The following is a 20,130-nucleotide window of genomic DNA, read 5'->3' on the forward strand; positions in this document are numbered from 1 at the left end:
GGCCAGGGTAGAAAAGGGTCCATGTGGGATACATAGCAAATATTTCGTTGCAAAGTAATTTATAAGAACCCTCATCACTTAGCATTTTTCAAATGAATCATAAATATGGTATGATTTATGCTCTAAGAGATTATATCTTCTAACAAATTATTTTAAATAAAATAATAACTACTTGAAAGTAGTAACACTTAAAGAATGGCAATTTGGACTGTGAAGGAAGGAATAATTTCACTCTTTAGTACTACAGGGAAGGAGCACTGGGCAGCCAGAGGGCAATACAAAAACATTGAAAGGTTAAAATGATGGAAAAGAACTTGAACTTTTGAGGGTGATGGGTATGTTCATTATTTTTAATGGGATGACGATTTCACTGGTGTACGTAGACATAAAAATTAATCAAACTATAAGTATTTGATTTACTTTATTTCAATTTTACTTCATAAAAGAGGCATAGGCAGGAACCAACCAAACCCTATCTATGGTTTGGGTCTAAACGTGTCCACTGAAAATCACCTTGTAGCTTTATCTTTGGTAGGCATATAACAGAGTTAAAACTCTGGGAAACCTGAGGTTTTGACAAACCTCAGTGTCTTCCCAGTTCATTTTTCTAGTCTGTTTCTTAAACTCTAGGCATACTTGTAACAAGAAATATTGACCATCAAACAGAAGGTTTTATAAAAATTAGAGGCTTAAGGCTATTTAAGAAATGTAGTAAAACTGCTAGCAAATGAACCTTAATGGCCTACATACAGCTTTAGCAAACAAAGTATAAACCTAGAATAAGGATATTATAGCAACACAGACCAAAAGCGTTAGGGCTGCTGACCTCAATAGCCACCATCTGGAGATGAGTGGGCTGCCACAGTGATATCAAAGATTCCCCTATTCTGTTGTTATTTAATTTCACCTGGTATTATGTACTATAAGTAACAATTAAAAAACAATCACGAGCTACAGAAAATTAATTTTAGAACATTGTAATATATGTATAGAAGATTAATTTTAGACTCAGTATACAAACCAGCGCAATAAATATGCTTCTCATTCCTATGGGATATCAACCAGGTAAACCACAAATGATCAAAGAGTCTAATTAAAATTTATAAATTGATGGCAAAGATTATCAAAATTAATAAAAGAATGTAAGAGCTATATTGATGTATGCAAAATTACCTCAGTTTGGTCAAACACAGTCAATGGATCACTTATTCCCCTGTAGTTAAAGGCAAAGTAGAAATAGATACATGCACCTGCATCATAAGTCTGCGTCACCCTAAAAATCAAACAGACAGAATCACAAGACTTTAGTTGAGTGAAATCAGACTTAATGCCTGGAAACTTAAAGGCAAGATCATCTGAATGATTTGCTTAAGCCATAATCTCATTCTCTACCCAGACTCTTACTCCATGGAAGAAATTCAGATTGGCTGGACAAAGGATATACAGAAACTATTTGTACTATTTTTACAACTTTTTTTTTTGGTAAATCTGGATTATTATCCCCCCCAAATTTAAAAATTTTAAAGCAATGTAAATGTTTCTCCAATTAGCCTGAAATAAATAAAAACCCCACCTCCTTAGAAGCGATTTTTTAAAAAATAGTATATTGTAGCTAAAAGCAGCCCAAAACAAACTAGCTGGAACTTAGTGATCCACTGTAAGTCTTCTAAACTTCCTCAAAATTAATAGAAATAAGTATGAGACCTTAAAGCAAGGCATAAAGAGAAATGTACAAATACCGAAAATAATCAGACTAGATAAAAAAATGCATCTTCGCTAAGTTCACATTTAATAATTTGTAAGGACTTTGAAAACAAACTGAATTGTACAAATTGTATATATACACACACACATATCCTATATAATAAAAGCATAACATGCTAAGAGTTTGATCATTTGGTCAGCCGCTGAACCAGTCGCTATGATGCGCACTGACCACCAGGGGGCATATGCTCTGACCGGTACGTTAGCTTGCTGCTGGGGTCCGGCCAATCGGGACTGGGCAAGAGGGCTGGACATGCCCTGGAGCCCTCCTGTGGTCCCTCCCCGGCCGGCTAGCCCCCATTGAGACTGGGCAAGATGGCCCGATTGGCCTGATTGCCAGCCAGGCTGAGGTACCCAACCTGTGCATGAATTCATGCACTGGGCCTCTAGTAAATAAATATACATACACACATATATCTGGGCTTTCAACATGCAAATAGGTGAAGCAACTAAAAGGGAGCTAAGGGAATCATAGTCAAATCTCTGAACAGAATTCACAGAGTTCCCACAAAGAATTTAACAGAAAAAGGGAATACTCTTCTTACTACACAATACAACAGAATCTAACCTAAAATTTTAATGGCCTTTTAGGCCAAATGTTAGGTGCCTCAGAACAGAAGAAATGAACTATTTAACAATAATACTGTCAATTTGCCAGCTGTGTTTCTCTTCTAGTGTTAATTCACTTGAATATTTTCATTTTAAGTACCAGACTTAGAAAGTTTAAGAAAAACTAGAGAACCATTTTAACTATGATGGCATTATCATTTCGAATAATCAAATTTAAATAAACTTCAAGGATACAGGAATGAAATTAGTTTTTAGCAAAGTAAAATATACATCATTTGTGAGAATAGTTAACATCAGTAAGTAGAAAATGTAACTAAAAATTAACAGAGTATTGCCACCTTCCAACAAATACAGGATCAATATTACACAGTTCAGTTTTCAGTGGATAAGAGGCTTCTAAAGTCAAAAAGGGCTGGATTGATCAGTATTTCAAAGAAAAACAAAGTAGAAATAACGGAACACCTTTTAGAAAACTTCAATTTTGGTCCATTTCAGATAGTGACTCAGATCTAACACATTTTATTTTATTTATTTATTTATTTATTTATTTATTTATTTATTATTATTATTTTTTAATTTATTGCTTAAAGTATTACAAAGGCTATTACATATGTGTCCATTTTATCACCCCGCCCTAGACAGTCCCCTAGCCTCCCCTATCCCCCAATGTCTTATGTCCACTGGTTATGCTTATATGCATGCATACAAGTCCTTTAGTCGATCTCTTACCCCCCTACCTCCTGCCCCCCAACCCTCCCCGGCCTTCCCGCTGCAGTTTGACAATCTGTTTGAGGCAGCTATGCCTCTGTATCTATTATTGTTCAAAAGTTTATAATGGTCTCTATTATCCATGAATGAGTGAGATCATGTGGTATTTTTCCTTCATTGACTGGCTTATTTCACTTAGCATAATGCTCTCCAGTTCCATCCATGCCATTGCAAATGGTAGGAGTTCCTTCCTTTTTAGAGCAGCATAGTATTCCATCGTGTAGATGTACCACAGTTTTCTAATCCATTCATCTACTGATGGGCACTTAGGCTGTTTCCAGATCTTAGCTATGGTGAATTGTGCTGCTATGAACATAGGGGTGCATATATCCTTTCTGATTGGTGTTTCTGGTTTCTTGGGATATATTCCTAGAAGTGGGATCACAGGGTCAAATGGGAGTTCCATTTTCAGTTTGTTTTTTTTTTAATTAAATCTTTATTGTTCAGATTATTACATTTGTTCCTCTTTTTTCCCCCCATAACTCCCCTCCTCCCAGTTCCCGCCCCACCATCCGCCCTCACTCCCCACCCACTGTCCTCATCCATAGGTGCACAATTTTTGTCCAGTCTCTTCCCGCATCTCCCACACCCCTTTCCCCCCCAAGAATAGTCAGTCCATTCCCTTTCTATGTCCCTGATTCTATTATAATCAACAGTTCATTCTGTTCATCGGATTATTTATTCACTTGATTCTTAGATTCACTTGTTGATAGATGCATATTTGTTGTTCATAATTTGTATCTTTACCTTTTTCTTCCTCTTCCTCTTCTTAAAGGATACCTTTCAGCATTTCATATAATACTGGTTTGGTGGTGATGAACTCCTTTAGCTTTTCCTTATCTGTGAAGCTCTTTATCTGACCTTCAATTCTGAATGATAGCTTTGCTGGATAAAGTAATCTTGGTTGTAGGTTCTTGGTATTCATCACTTTGAATATTTCTTGCCACTCCCTTCTGGCCTGCAAAGTTTCTGTGGAGAAATCAGCTGACAGTCGTATGGGTATTCCCTTGTAGGTAACTGAGTTTCTTTCTCTTGCTGCTTTTAAGATTCTCTCTTTATCTTTTGCTCTTGGCATTTTAATTATGATGTGTCTTGGTGTGGTCCTCTTTGGATTCCTTTTGTTTGGGGTTCTCCGCGCTTCTTGGACCTGTAAGTCCATTTCTTTCACCAGGTGAGGGAAGTTTTCTGTCATTATTTCTTCAAATAGGTTTTCAATATCTTGCTCTCTCTCATCTTCTGGCACCCCTATAATTCTGATGTTGGTATGCCTGAAGCTGTCCCAGAGGCTCCTTACACTATCCTCGCATTTTTGGATTCTTTTTTCATTTTGCTTTTCCGGTTGGGTGTTTTTTGCTTCCTCGCATTTCAAATCATTGACTTGATTCTTGCGCTCCTCTGTTCTGCTGTCAGGAGTCTGTATAATATTCTTTATTTCAGTCAGTGTATGCTTAATTTCTAGTTGGTTCCCCAATATAACATCGAGGGTCTCATTAGTTTTCTTGTAGATCTCATTAAGTTTATCGGTGGCTTCTAAACAGTTCTTGAGAGACCTTAAAAGTGTGGTTCTGAACTCTAGATCTTCCATTGACAATTTTGTCCTGTTTCTTTGTCTCCGCATTTTGTTATGCTTCCTTGGTGCACCCCTAGTGGTCTTTGTTTGCAGTCTTATAAATCTTGATTGTTGTAGCTAATTCCAGGGAGGGTTTGACCTCCAGGCCAAGTGGCTATGAGAATCAGCTGTGTCAGCAGTGAGAGAACTTCTGTCCTCTAGGGAGGTGCTAATCTGGCGTTTGCCTGAGGCTATCCGGCAAATGCCTGTGTGCAGGGCTTGGGCGGGGCGGGTCGCACAGGATCAACAGGGTGGGCCGGAGAGAGCAGTTATGGCCGCTCTCAGTCCTGTCCCCAGGGGCTCTGCCTCTCTGAGTCCCAGCACCCGCTGCAAAGCTCGGAGAGAAAGCTGCACTCGCTCTGACTGAAAACAGACAGTCGCGCTTCTCCCGTTTGAGTCTGGGTCCCTAAAGACTCTCCCGGATCTGGAGCTCAGAGTCTGCGACTCCCTCCCGATTGAAAACGCCAACCGCGCCCTCCGCCGCCAGCCTGCTCTGCGCACTCCTCACCTCAGAATTTGACTTCAGCACTGCGCCTCCTCTGAGTGTCCGTATGAGTTTCTCTTTCCTCCTAGTTGTAGGACTTCCACTCAGCCAGCTTTCCAGTGGTTTTGGGTGATGTCCGTTCCGTCTTTTAGTTTCACTTTTGAAGTAGTTGTTCAAAGCAGCAAACTCCGGCGTTAACCTATGCCGCCATCTTGGTTCCACTTTGAATTTATCCATTTTCAGTTTTTTAAGGAAACTCCATACTGTCTTCCATAGTGGCTGCACCAGTCTGCATTCCCACCAGCAGTGCACAAGTGTTCCTTTTTCTCCACATCCTCTCCAGCACTTGTCGTTTGTTGATTTGTTGATGATAGCCAGTCTGACAGGAGTGAGATGGTACCTCATTGTTGTTTTGATTTGCATCTCTCGGATGATTAGTGACTTTGAGCATGTTTTCATATGTCTCTTGGCTTTCTGAATGTCCTCTTTTGAAAGGTGTCTATTTAGGTCCTTTGCCCATTTTTTGATTGGATTGTTTATCTTCCTTTTGTTAAGTTGTATGAGTTCCCTATAAATTTTGGAGATTAGGCCCTTATCAGATATGACATTGGCAAATATGTTTTCCCACACAGTGGGTTTTCTCGTTGTTTTGTTGATGGTTTCTTTTGCTGTGCAGAAGCTTTTTATTTTGAAGTAGTCCCATTTGTTCATTTTCTCTTTAGTTTCAAGTGCCCTAGGAGCTGTATCAGTGAAGAAATTGCTTCGGCATATGTCTGAGGTTTTGTTGCCTTTGAATTCTTCTAGAATTTTTATGGTTTCCTGTCGTACATTTAAGTCCTTTATCCATTTTGAGTTTATTTTTGTGTATGGTGTAAGTTGGTGGTTTAGTTTCATTTTCTTGCATATATCTGTCCAATTTTCCCAACACCATTTATTGAAGAGACTATCTTGGCTCCATTGTATGTTCTTGCCTCCTTTGTCAAATATTAATTGAGCATATTGGTTCGGGCCGATTTCTGGGCTCTCTATTCTATTCCATTGATCTATATGCCTATTCTTGTGCCAGTACCAGGCAGTTTTGAGAACAGTGGCTTTGTAATACAACTTGATATCTGGTATTGAGATCCCACCTACTTTGTTCTTTCTCAGGATTGCTGTAGCTATTCGGGGTCTTTTTTTATTCCAGATGAATTTTTGGAGAGTTCGTTCTAGATCTCTGAAGTATGCCGTTGGTATTTTAATGGGAAGTGCGTTGAATTTATAGATTGCTTTGGGTAGTATGGACATTTTAATGATGTTGATTCTACCAATCCATGAACACGGTATGTTCTTCCATCTTTTTATGTCTTCCTCTATATCTTTTTTCAACGTCCTGTAGTTTTCTGAGTAGAGGTCTTTTACCTCTTTAGTTAAGTTTATTCCTAGGTAGCTTAATTTTTTTGGTGCGATGGTAAATGGGATTGTTTTTATAATCTCTCTTTCTGAAAGTTCACTATTGGTGTATAGAAATGCCTCAGATTTCTTGGGGTTAATTTTGTATCCTGTTACATTGCCAAATTCATGTATTAAGTCTAGTAGCTTTTTGATGGAGTCTCTAGGGTTTTGTATGTATAATATCATGTCGTCTGCAAATAAGGACAGTTTTACTTCCTCTTTCCCAATTTGGATGCCTTTTATTTCTTCTTCTTGCCGAATTGCAATGGCTAACACTTCCAGTACTAAGTTGAACAGGAGTGGTGAGAGGGGGCATGCCTGTCTTGTTCCTGTTCTTAGGGGAAATGGTGTTAGTTTTTGTCCATTGAGTATGATGTTGGCTGTGGGCCTGTCATATATGGCTTTTATTATGTTGAGGTATGATCCTTCTACTCCCACCTTGCTGAGAGCTTTTATCAAAAATGGGTGTTGAATTTTGTCAAATGCTTTTTCTGCATCAATTGATATGACCATGTGGTTTTTTTCTTTCAATTTGTTTATGTGATGTATCACGTTTATTGATTTGCGGATATTGTACCATCCTTGCATCCCTGGGGTAAATCCTACTTGGTCATGGTGTATGATCTTTCTGATGTACTGCTGGATCCGATTTGCTAAGATTTTGTTGAGGATTTTGGCATCTATGTTCATGAGGGATATTGGCCTGTAATTCTCTTTCATCGTGTTGTCTTTACCAGGTTTTGGTATTAGGGTGATGCTGGCTTCATAGAATGAGCTTGGAAGTGTTCCTTCCTCTTGAATTTTTTGGAGTAGTCTGAGGAGGATAGGTTTTAGTTCTTCCTTGAATGTTTGGTAAAACTCCCCTGTGAGGCCGTCTGGTCCTGGGCTTTTGTTTGCTGGAAGCTTTTTGATGACTGCTTCAATTTCTTCCATAGTTATTGGCCTGTTGAGATTTTTAGATTCTTCCTGATTGAGTTTTGGAATGTTGTATTTTTCTAGGAATTTGTCCATTTCCTCCAGGTTGTCTAGTTTGTTGGAGTAGAGCTGTCCATAGTATTTTTTAACAATCATTTGTATTTCTGTGGGGTCTGTTGTTATTTCGCCTCTATCATTTCTGATTTTGTTTATTTGGGTCCTCTCTCTTTGCTTCTTGGTGAGTCTGGCTAGAGGTTTGTCAATCTTGTTTATCCTTTCAAAGAACCAGCTCTTGGTTTCATTGATTTTCTGTATTGTTTTTTTGGTCTCTATGTCATTTATTTCTGCTCTAATCTTTATTATCTCCTTCCTTCTGCTCACTCTGGGGTTTTCTTGTTGCTCTCTTTCTAATTCTTTGAGTTGTAGAGTTAGATGATTTACTACCATTTTTTCTTGTTTTTTGAGATAGGCCTGTAGAGCTATAAACTTCCCTCTCAGGACTGCTTTCATCGTGTCCCATAGGTTTTGGATTGTTGTGTTTTCATTGTCATTAGTTTCCAGGATGTTTCGAATTTCTTCTTTGATTTCATTGGTAACCCAATCAATATTTAATAGCATGCTATTCAGCTTCCAGGTGTTTGAGTATTTTGGGTTGTTTTTATTGTAGTTTATTTCTAATATTATGCCATCATGGTCTGCGAAGACGCTTTTTATGATTTCAATCTTCTTGAATTTGTGGATACTTTGCTTGTGACCCAATATATGGTCTATTTTTGAATATGTCTTATGAGCATTTGCTCTAATCCAAAAAGATTAGAGCAGAAATAAATGACATAGAGACCAAAAAAACAATACAGAAAATCAATGAAACCAAGAGCTGGTTCTTTGAAAGGATAAACAAGATTGACAAACCTCTAGCCAGACTCACCAAGAAGCAAAGAGAGAGGACCCAAATGCTCATAAGACATATTCCCTGGCTTTGGGGTGAAGTGTTCTGAAGATGTCTATTAAGTCCATCTGATCTAGTGAGTCATTTAGGATTGCTGTATCTTTGCTGATTGTTTGTCTAGTGGGCTTATCCAGTGTTGTCAGTGGTGTATTAAAGTCCCCTACTATGATTGTATTGTTGTCGATCTCTCCTTTGATATCTTCCAGGAGTTTTTTTTATGAATTTGGGTGCTCCTGCATTGGGTGCATATATGTTTACCAGAGTTATATCTTCTTGTTGTATTGATCCCTTTAGTATTATGAAGTGGTCTTCCTTATCTCTTGTCTAACACATTTTAATAGATCAATTCTATCACTTAAGATAAGTTAAACACTAACTGCTTCCAAAATCATCTTGACAAGTGATATTGTGGCTGCCAGTCATTCTACTATTCTTTAATTTCTAAAAGTGTTTGTGCTGTACACTTTATGGAGTATTTTAACTTGTCAGATTCCCTGGCTAGGAATTCCTTTCCATAAAACTTCTTCAGAAAATTTAGGGCTGGAATTTCTATTCCAGTAGACAACGTACATTTTAACAGACGGAAATGAGATGAACTCAATAAATGCACCTTACAGCTAAATTATTTTCCTTGGGATCTTTAATTTCAATGATATCAATAATTATTTTTAATTATGTTTTCTTTCTTAATCTTTATTGTTATTAATTATTAAATCATTTTAAAAATCTAGTTTAAAAAATATACCTCACACATTTACTTTCAACACAGAATAATCTCCTTGTCCACTATTAAGCAGTTCAAATCAAACTAAAGTCAAATTCTTATTAAATGCTAGTTTAATCAAGTATGAACTAGAAAAACTATATTTAAAATTCCTATTTATCAAAACCATTCAAATAACTAGACTTTGCACATTCTCAACTTTGATTTTATAAGATAATCACAGAAGTTGAGCACTTAAGCCTTTCAAAGATTATTTCTATAAAATCAGCTACTTAATGACATATGGCCAATTCAGTCTAGTATATCAATTCTATCTACCTACAATACATAATAAATATCCTTAGGTCTTGTGAGTACCTTCTGAAGAACCAAGACTTAGGTGTTGTTATAGATAGCCTAAGGCAGGATATTTTACTTCCCAATCACTTTCAATAAGCAGTGATTTATCACAATGATATTTTCATAACGGAAAGAGAGAAGTCTCCAGAGATATTGAATAGGGAGGTGGGACAGAAAGAGAAAGGAGAGATAAAATCTGTCAAGTTGCCACTGGACAAGACAAAAAAATAAAAATTCCTTAGCAGTATAGTAATAGATTCTATAATTTTAACTGTTTCAAATTTTACTGATAACAAATGACTTTTTAATTATTAGGCCTGTTTTATTTTTAGTAGTATAAAAACAGGCCTGAGAGACTAGATCAGTGATGGCAAACCTATGACATGCGTGTCAGAGGTGACACGCGAACTCATTTTTTGGGTTGATTTTTCTTTGTTAAATGGCATTTAAATATATCAAATAAATATCAAAAATATAAATCTTTGTTTTACTATGGTTGCAAATATCAAAAAACTTCTATATGTGACATGGCACCAGAGTTAAGTTAGGGTTTTTCAAAATGCTGACACGCCAACTCAAAAGGTTCGCCATCACTGGACTAGATTGTAAAGAGAACAATAAAGTACAGCAGGTGCTCATACAACATTTCATTCAATGTTGTTATAACATTGACTAGAGGCCCAGTGCATGAAATTCGTGCACGAGTAGGGTCCCTGGCCAGCTATCAGGGCTGATCTGCAGGGCTGATCCACTGGCACCCACCTTGGCTGGCCTGGCACCACCCGCTCACCAGCCCAGCCTGCCCCCCCCACCCCCCGCCACTGCCTGTCCCCTCCCTCTGTGGGGTGACAGGTGGGGCAATCGGGGAGGGGGGGGGGCAGCCTGCTTTGGCTGGACTGGTGCCACCTGCTCGCCGGCCCCACTCCCTGCCACCGCCACTGGTTGGGGCCAGCTCCTGTGTTGAGCCTCTGCCCCCTGGTGGTCAGTGCATGTCATAGCGACTGGTCGATTTGCATATTAGGCTTTTATAATATAGGATGAGATGCCTGATGAGCTGTAGTAGGAACTTAACTCTTGCTTCTATCGATTAGCCTAAGGTAAAATTAGTTTCATTATACATCGTTTTGCTTAAAGTCATAGAACCTGTTGACACTATTAAGGATTTATTGTATCAACTTGGGTTGATAATATAAATTTATTTTTCTTAGACTTTAAGACAAAAGTTGCATTTTTAAAGACGACTCCAAATTTTTTCTACAAGTACATTCTTACACCTCTATTTGGGAAGATTCTCTCCAAGATCAGCCACTACGCTGTCAGTAGCTTTGCTATAAGCCTTGTACATTACTAGGCCCTCTCTTTTCCTTTTCTTCAGATATACCAAATGCCCAGCCAATAAGCTCTAAACCTACATTTTTAGGTTTCACTTCTTTGACTCTACCCCAAATACACATGTTCTACATGTTAATACACAGATTTGACTGGGTGCTTCCTGAAATGCTCTTCAAAGCCTCTATCGCATCAGAAGCAGAAAAGACCATTTTGAAGAGATCCTGATTTACATGAACAGTTAATGTGAGAAAGGTGCTTTCTTCACATGCCCTGTTAGGATTTTATTTTCTTACCCAGCAGATGCACAATTTATCAAATTCTAAAAGACATCTGTTTCAATGAGAGAAACAGCAGAACTGAGAAACACAATATGGCAATAGGGAAGTATACGAAAAGAGGATGTAAAGAGAGGACAAAAAAAATCACAGAAGATATAGCAGTTTAAAGAGTACAGAAGCATTTCTAGTCTTGCAAAGCAAATATATGCAAATTATCACACTATGTCAAAATATTAAGACATTAACAACTGAATGCTTTCATGAGGACTTGTCTTTGGGAAGTTAAACAAAATATCCAAAATTCTCTTTATTCTCATTCCAATAACATTTGAGAGAATTCAAATGCTCAGTTCAATCTAAATATATTTAATCTTCTAGTGTTTACACAGAAAATTAATATCAAAAGATTTAATACAAAATATCCCTTTCTCAAGAAAACCTTCATCAGGGTTGCTGCTATTTAACGAAGAGAACAAGATCTTCAGTTAAACATGACTCAATACGGGGCATAAATATCCAATATGGAAGACACCAGCCACACGTGTTTTAAATTTAAATCATTTGAAATTAAATAAAATTTAAAATTCAGTTCCATTCACATTAACCACATTTCAACAGCTCAAAAGCCACATGTGCCTGTGGCAACCCTTTTGGACAGGGCAGATACAAAACATTGCCATTAATGCAGAAAGATCTATTGGAAAGCAGAGTTAATCTTCATTTGGATCTTTTGCTCCACTCTTTCCTTAATTCCACACACATTCATTTAATCAACAATTGAGAAAATGTTTAAAGTGCTTTTTCTTTATTGAAGAACTATGTTGCCTGACTATACACACACACACACTGAGTGGCCAGATTATTATGACCACCTGAAGTTTGTAGGCAAATTAGCTATAATTTCCCACTGAAGTTGCTAGAGGGCCAGACCATTATAAATAGGGAAGCAGGTTGTTTACCACGACAGTAGAAGTGATATTTTTCTGAAGATATGGGTAAACAACGCGTTTTAACACATTGCGTACCGCATAGAAATCTCTAAGACATATGCCAGGGACTGCACGTTTTTGGGCAAACTGCACGTTATTTAAATCATCATAATGCACTTTAGGTGTTGTTTTTCAATAATTATAATATTTTTATTTACAAAAACAATTAAACAATTAAAGTTCCTAGTACTTTTTTAATATATGGTACTGTGTAAAACATTTTCCTCTATGAAGAGGGACCAAACAAAATTTACATAAGTATCTAGATTTGCTCCTTTTTCCATGGGCCTGAAAAACGAGGACATTCATGAGCGATCCTTAACAGATGGCACGCGAAACACGAGAAAACTCCTGAGCGGTACGAAATGTGTTAACAGGGATGATTGCTGGCGCTCGGAGCCATGGAGCGAGTATCAGCAAAACAGCTGAATTTGTTAAATGTTCAAGAGCAGCTGTTGTTAAAGTGTTTAAAGACTGGACTGTCAGCCGAAAATCTGGGTCTGAATGTGCGAATTGTGGCCGTCAGCGACTGGTCAATGTTAGGGCAGAACGGAGAGTGGCAACACTGGTACAAGACAACAGAAGGGCAACAGTGCATCAAATTACTATAGATCTTAATCAGGGATCCTCTCAAATGATCTCTGAAAACATTGTTCGCTGTACATTGCATCGTATGGAATATGGAAGCCAAAGGCCTGTTCGAACACCTTTGCTGTCTGCAGTTTCCAAGATAAAACACCTCCAATTTGCATAGGAACACAAGGATTGGACAGTCGAGCATTGGAAAAAAGTCATGTGGTCCGATGAATCACGTTTCCAGTTGCATCATGCAGATGGCAGAGTGAGAATTTGGCGGAAACAGCATGAAAGCATGCACCCCACATGCATGAGTACAACCCTTCAAGCTGGTGGGGGCAGTGTTATGCTTTGGGGCATGTTTTCCTGGCATGATTTGGGCCCTTTAATTAGTTTGGAACAATGTCTGAATAGCACAACATACCTAAGTATCATTGCTGATCAAGTTCATCCTATCATGTTGATGGCGTATCCCAATGGAGATGGCTTCTTCCAACAAGACAATGCGCCATGCCACGGTGCTTGTATTGTGCAGGAGTGGTTTCAAGAACATGAGGGAGACTTGACCTTGCTTAGGTGGCCCCCACAATCACCAGATCTCAATCCAATTGAGTATTTGTGGGACAAAGTTAAAAGAGCCATCAGGCAGCTGGTTCCCTAACCATTAAATCTCACAGAACTGGACAGTGCTTTCATCAGGCATGGTGTCAGATTCCTGGCATCACCTTTCAACATCTTGTAGAGTCAATGCCAAGAAGAATCGCCGCAGTATTGAAGGCAAAAGGTGGCCCAACGAAGTACTGATGGGGTGGTCATAATAATCTGGCCACTCAGTGTATATATAATTTATAGTTTCAGTTAAGAAGGTCTTCTCTTATTCCAGGTGCTCAGACATTTGGGTCTTCATCATCATGCTGTCCAGATAGCTACAAGCTCACTCACCAAAGGGGTGTTTTACTTCTCAAGGGCCCAGGACTACTAAAAACGCTAGTGGCACAATCCTAACAAGGTGGCAAGTGAAGTTTAGGAAAGCTTGCTAAGTAGAATAGACTGAAGCTTCTCTTCAGCTAACCAATTATTCCTCATTAATTAAAAAAGTTTTTTTCAAAATTAGAAGTACTATAAGAACAATAAAAAACTCACCTGCATGTAGAAAGAGGAGCAAACTGAACGCCCTTCTCTTTGCATTCTCTTATAATTCTTTCTTTCACATTTCTACAGAGATCTACAACTCTAGAAAACATAATTGAATACCATATTAAGTTTTCAAATAAGTTACAAAAAAATCTAATAAATGCTGCTTTATCTGGTATCCTTCAAGTTAGAAATTCTCTTAACTAAAGCTGTTATACTTATTCCTTAAAAAATGAAAAAGAACCTTTATCACTCCAATTGAGTCTTCCATTAACAACTTTAAAGGGAACAAACTCCTTTCTTTTTAGCCATAGGAAAGACAACAGTATACTCCAGTCTCCAGAAGACTGTTTCCTACACTTAGAAAAACCCAATTTCAAAATAAATTTAATTGCAAGATTTTAAAAACTTTAAAGCTATAAACATGTTAATAAAATTCAATTCTAGATTATAGAAGTACCAATCTTATATCCAAGTCTAAAAAGTTTTTAATTTAAAATAATTTAATTAATAATCATGATATTATACCCACATGTTCAATAGCCTATTCCAAAGCACTGAGCTAACATCCAGTTCAACAAAACTGACTGGACATGTAACCCTGTGTAAAGCTAGTCTTTTTATTAAGTCAATAAAAACAGATGAGGGGAGATTGATAATATTTAACAATCTAGGTTTTAATGTGAGTTGTAACATATTGTTCTAACTACATACTTTGTTTCATATGAAAAATAAAACTCTTAAAGTATATAAAAGCCACTTTATCCTCCAGTAAATATACTGGCTATGTACTGATACTGATTCCGTATTTTAAACCCTGGTGTCCTTAGAGTCATGAGAATAGAAAAGATACCAAAGAAACTCCAAAGATTGACCTATCTCTAGACTCAAGGCTGATTTGATTGTGTGAAAACAAATGTGATGAAAATAACAGTAAATAGATTATGCTTTATAAAACATTAAAGTTATCTACATTTCCAATAAAAACAAAAGATATATGAATAAAATATAAATATGAAAAGGGTTTTAATATTTTATTAGCATGTCACATTTTATTTTTATAAATGCATACAGTACTTGAAAGTTTTATAAATTCTAATTTTACAAAACAGTGCTCTTAAATTCTGCTTTATTCTATGGGAGCTGTAGGCAAACACAATTTATCAATATTATCTATGCTTCATTTATGGAATGGTAAGAATGCATGTTCTTATTGTGTGGTTTTTAATCCTTACATGAGGATGTTTTACTGATTTTTTAGAGAAGGGGGAAGGGAAAGAAAGAAACATCGATGTAAGAAAAAAACACCAATTAGTTGCCTCCCATATGCACCCCCACTGGGATCAAACTTGAAATCTAGGTATGTGCCCTGACTGGGAATCGAACTGGCAACCTTTAGGTGCATGGGATGACATTCCAACCAACTGAGCCACACCAGCCAGGGGAAGAATGTGTGTTTTTAGAAAACCTGTGGTAATTTATATTATTGAAATATAAATTTACATTACTGAAATTTTGAAAATCCATTTTAAAAAAAGAAATACTTTAAGAGGTTAATAAATATTACAAATTTGTAAGATCACTCTAGAAAACAGAACTTTAGTGCTAAATAAGAATTATAATAATAACCAATAATAATAATAGTGAGGAGGAGAAGGAGATGGGATAGAGAACAAAACTGAAAGGTTATAACTGTTAATGGGGTCCTTTCTAGAAATGGTTTGTAGGGAGTTCTGAAAGTATTCTCTCACAAAACTTGTGCAAAGGTCGATACAATCCATTTGGACCAATCATCTATATATATATAAAAGCCTAAGCAACTGGCCGACCAGACGGCCAGTAGCTATGATGCGCACTGACTACCAGGGGACAGATGCTCAATGCGGGAGCAGAAACCACAGGCATGGAAACATGGAATAGACTGATGAATCTCAGAGGGAAGAGAGGAGAAGGGAAGGCAGGAAGAGATTAACCAAAGATCTTATATGCATACTAGAGGCCCTCATGCACCAGTGGGATCCCTTGGCTTGGCCTGCACCCTCTCGCAATCCAGGACCCCTCGGGGGATGCTGGACTTCCAGTTTTGGCCCAATCCCTACAGGCCAGCCCAAGGGACCCCAATGATGCATGAATCCACGCACCGGGCCTCTAGTATAGGAGGTAAGCATAACTGTGTATACTTTTAAATTTTCAACTGATCTACTAGCAAATTTAACACTATTAACTATTTCCTTCTTGACAAAAATTTCCCAGGGTTTCTCTCTCATTACTGGTTTTCCTCCAAATCATCTGGATATTATTCCTCGATCTCCTTTGCTCTTACTTGTATGATTATCCCTTAAATGTTGAGGTTCCCTGGACTTCTTTCTTAGGCCCTAAAAGACAATTTAAAAAAATAAAACACCAAGGGAGCAGATACAAACACTTATATCTGCTCCCTTGGTGGTGTTTTTTTTTTAATTTTTATTGTTTTTTTGTTGTTGATAATCCTCACCCAAGGATATTTTTTTCCATTGGTTTTTAGAGAGAGTGGAAGGGAGGGACAGAGATGGAGAGAAACATCGATGTAAGAGAGAAACATCAATTGGTTGCCTCTGCATCCACCTGGGAAAGAGCCTGCAACCGAGGTACATGCTCTTGACCAGACTTGAACCCTTCAGTCTGTGGGCTTACCCTCTAACCACTGAACCAAACTGACTAGGGCTGCTCCCTTGGTTTTAATCACAGTCTCATGCTGGTGTATTCAAAATCTTTAAATCTCCACTTGGACCTCTTAGAGAGAGCTATTTTTTAGGCTGCTTTCTTACACTATTTCAGAGTACCTCCATAGAACTCTATGCAGAAAATTCACTGGACTACAGGTACAGTTGTGTTAAGGCCACTGAGAAATACACAAAAACTAGTAGAACCATAATTCCTTAAGATATTTATGCATGAAAAAGTCAAGTGATCTAATGAGTGAGGGTTGAAGACTGTGATCCCATCCATGGGTTGCTGCTAAACATGATCTCTATACAGCTTAGGTTTGAAAGAAAAAACATTGCTAAATGGATAACAAATTTCATGTCAGGAAAGTAGCTGCTTTCCGTTAATTTTATTTCTTAAAACTTCAGCTGAAGAAGTTGTTTTAAATGAAAACAAACCAAATATGTAGTCTTATGTATAAAACAGATATTGCCAGTAAGTCAATTAAATATGTAAGTATATACAAAGAAAGGGTCAATAAAAATAAAAGATAGTGCATGATTAGCTTCCACAGTTGGAAAAATAAAGACAAAATGACAACCATCAGTTAATAATGACTAGTGACAAGAAAATACATACTACCAAAGAAGTAACACTATACTAACCCACTTTCACCCTGCAAAGAAAGGTATTAAATACTAAAATGGTATTTGAGACAACAATGAACAGCTGCCAAACTATATATGTTGTTCAAAAGTGTCAGATGTCAATGAGTTAATTCTTTTTATTGACAAGATTTATTCACCTCTAAATTAAATTAGAATAAAAAGCTGTGATTAACAGATCCATACTATAAAATTTGGTTATCTTACAAGGTATAGAATACGAGCATCAATGCACCCAAAATCATAACCCATCGTAGATGAACACTGGATGTAGAAAAGTAAAAAGTTTTCTGGGGGAGGAAAAAAATGACATTAGGGTAGAACAAAATGTTAAGATATGTAATATCTAAAAGACAGACTGATGGGGGTTTATAGATTTAAAATAATTTGTTAATTTTATAACTAAACAGTAAAATATAAGATATCCTAGAATAAAATGTAATAACAATCTCCTTAAGAATTTTTATGAGTTAACTCACAAGTCTACTTTCATAAAAATTTATTTTAGAGAGGGAGAAAGAGAAAGAGAGAAAGATCAATATGAGAACACTACATCACTTGGTTGCTTCCCATACGCCCTAACCAGGGATCAAACCTGAAACCTCAGTATATGCCCTGACCGGGAATTATATCTGTGACCTTCGATGCTCCAAGCCAACTGAGCCACACCGGCCAGGGAACACAGTCCACTTTTTAAGAAAACCATCTCACATTTCCTAATCAATTTTTATTACTAATTTCCTAACCAATATCTGTATGTGTATGCAATTTAAAAATAGTACATAATTTCTTAAATTAGGTATCTTTTAGAAATCAATTAAATGCAAGTTAAGATCTTGCTTAACAGTATGTACACAAATATCAAAAGCTAAATAATGTATCACAAAAAACTTAAATGGTTTTATAATTTGGGGGCCCTTTTTAGAGAACATTTAGGCATACTAATCACTTAAGAATTTAAATCAAAGTTACATAAAACCATATAGTGACATTCAGTGTTCAATATGATTCTTCAAAATATAAAGTTCACCAATAACTTCCTACTATGGTATATGAACAAATTTGCTGCAAAACAAAAAAAAAATGGCTTCCAAATATGATAGTGTAGTGGAGATATTAATTTAAATAAAGGTGATTATGATGTTTCAATGTTTCTTTATAAAATCTTAAGTTTACATGTTCACACACAAAGACACATTACTTGAACAACCTGTAGCATATTTTAATAGCAGGAATTTTATTCCATTTTACCTGTCCCAAGGAGCAGAAGTCTCAAAAGATTCTCCTACAACATAGTATTCCAAACCCAAGTCCTGTTAAGACACATACACAAAAATCAAGAAAGTACAACAGATGCAGAAGAACCAATAATATTGTTTGTATTTCATGTTCATTGTTAGTATTTCATGCAATTGTTGGTATTACATGTTTCCACCTTAATTTCCATGGATCTTTACTATCCACCTCATAAGAGTGCTGGAAAGTGGTCCCAAGAGTGAGATATGACCTCCAGGAGGACAGGAACTTTGTCTGTCTTGTTCTCCTCTGTACCTTTGGCACCAGGCAGAGTGCCTGACACATGGTAGGAATTCAAACATTTCTGCAATGAATGGCGTCTCTATCCAGGAACTATCGATATGCATGTAGAGAATATTAGAATAGATTTTTAGTGGCCTAATCAGCAAATTAACCAATACCAAAAAAATGGCCATCAGGATAGAAGGAGCAGGAAAGTAGGAAAGTGGGGTGGGGGGAGGGGAGACTAGAGGAAGAAGAAGTTATCTCCCTTTCTTAAAAGCAGCTTTTCTTTAAAAACAAATTAGAAAATACAGTGCCTCTCTCTGCAGTGTCTAGATCAGCCGTGGGCAAACTACGGCCCGCAGGCCGGATCCGGCTCCTTTGAAATGAATAAAACTAAAAAAAAAAAAAAGACCGTACCCTTTTATGTAATGATGTTTACTTTGAATTTATATTAGTTCACACAAACACTCCATCCATGCTTTTGTTCCGGCCCTCCGGTCCAGTTTAAGAACCCATTGTGGCCCTCGAGTCAAAAAGTTTGCCCACCCCTGGTCTAGATAGAACATTTGGAAACACCACTGCTAGAAATATATATATATTTTATACCATAAAAACTATAATGTTTATATAAGCAACTTATAATACTAATTCCTGTAATTTCCAAACTGAAAACAGCAATTCACAAGCTTATAAATATAAAGCTATGAAAGAAAAAAGATATGAAAGAAATATAAAGATATGAAAGAAAAATTTCTAAGGTAGAAAAATCAATACATGTTAAGTTTTCACTTCTAGAAAAATGAAACACTTAAACTCTACCACTGATTGCCAGGAAAAATCCTAAATTTACTGATCTAAAATATGTGTTTTTCTCTTATGCATTCACTTATTCAATAAACATATATTTGGTGACAACAGTATTAAGCACTGGGAAAATAAAAAATAAGATAAAACAAATCTTCATTCTTACCCACCAAATCTCTAACTTGTTTTTTATTAACTTTTAACATTAATAATGAAGTAATCTTAATTATTAAGAAACTTACTTCAGATTGTGTCTATGCTGTACTTATTAGTTATATTTCATTTTCTAGAATTATGAATGTAGAATTGTGAGAAAATGGTCAATAAGCTGAAAGAAAGTGCCTAACAAAATTACCATACCCATAATGCTTATTATGAGAGATAAAGTAGTGATAATTTATGGAGATAAAAATTATTTATAAGATCTAAAATCATCTATTACCTTTCATGATCTGTAAATCTGTTAATCACAACTTCTAACAGCACTTTTCCTTTCAGCATGGCAAGGGAGAGGGGGCTGCAGGAAGACCTATCAAATCATTGCAATCTAAAATTTAGATCTTACCTAGAATTATTACATTAAAATTCTT

The 20,130-nt window shown here is 36.7% G+C and overlaps 1 protein-coding gene across 1 annotated transcript in view; it reads right to left on the reverse strand.

Annotated features, from left to right (window-relative positions):
- Positions 1-20,130, reverse strand: part of AGPS (alkylglycerone phosphate synthase) — a 144,368-nt gene that overhangs the window by 16,774 nt on the left and 107,464 nt on the right. Inside the window, exons 16-18 of the mRNA XM_081095871.1 lie at positions 18,467-18,528; positions 13,875-13,964; positions 1,174-1,273 (exon numbers count right to left, since the gene is read on the reverse strand). Coding sequence (XP_080951997.1) covers positions 1,174-1,273; positions 13,875-13,964; positions 18,467-18,528 — 252 coding nt within the window. The remainder of the gene's footprint in view (positions 1-1,173; positions 1,274-13,874; positions 13,965-18,466; positions 18,529-20,130) is intronic.

This window comes from Myotis nattereri, assembly GCF_964212035.1.
Source record: "Myotis nattereri genome assembly, chromosome: 7".
In the NCBI taxonomy this organism is placed as follows: domain Eukaryota; kingdom Metazoa; phylum Chordata; class Mammalia; order Chiroptera; family Vespertilionidae; genus Myotis; species Myotis nattereri.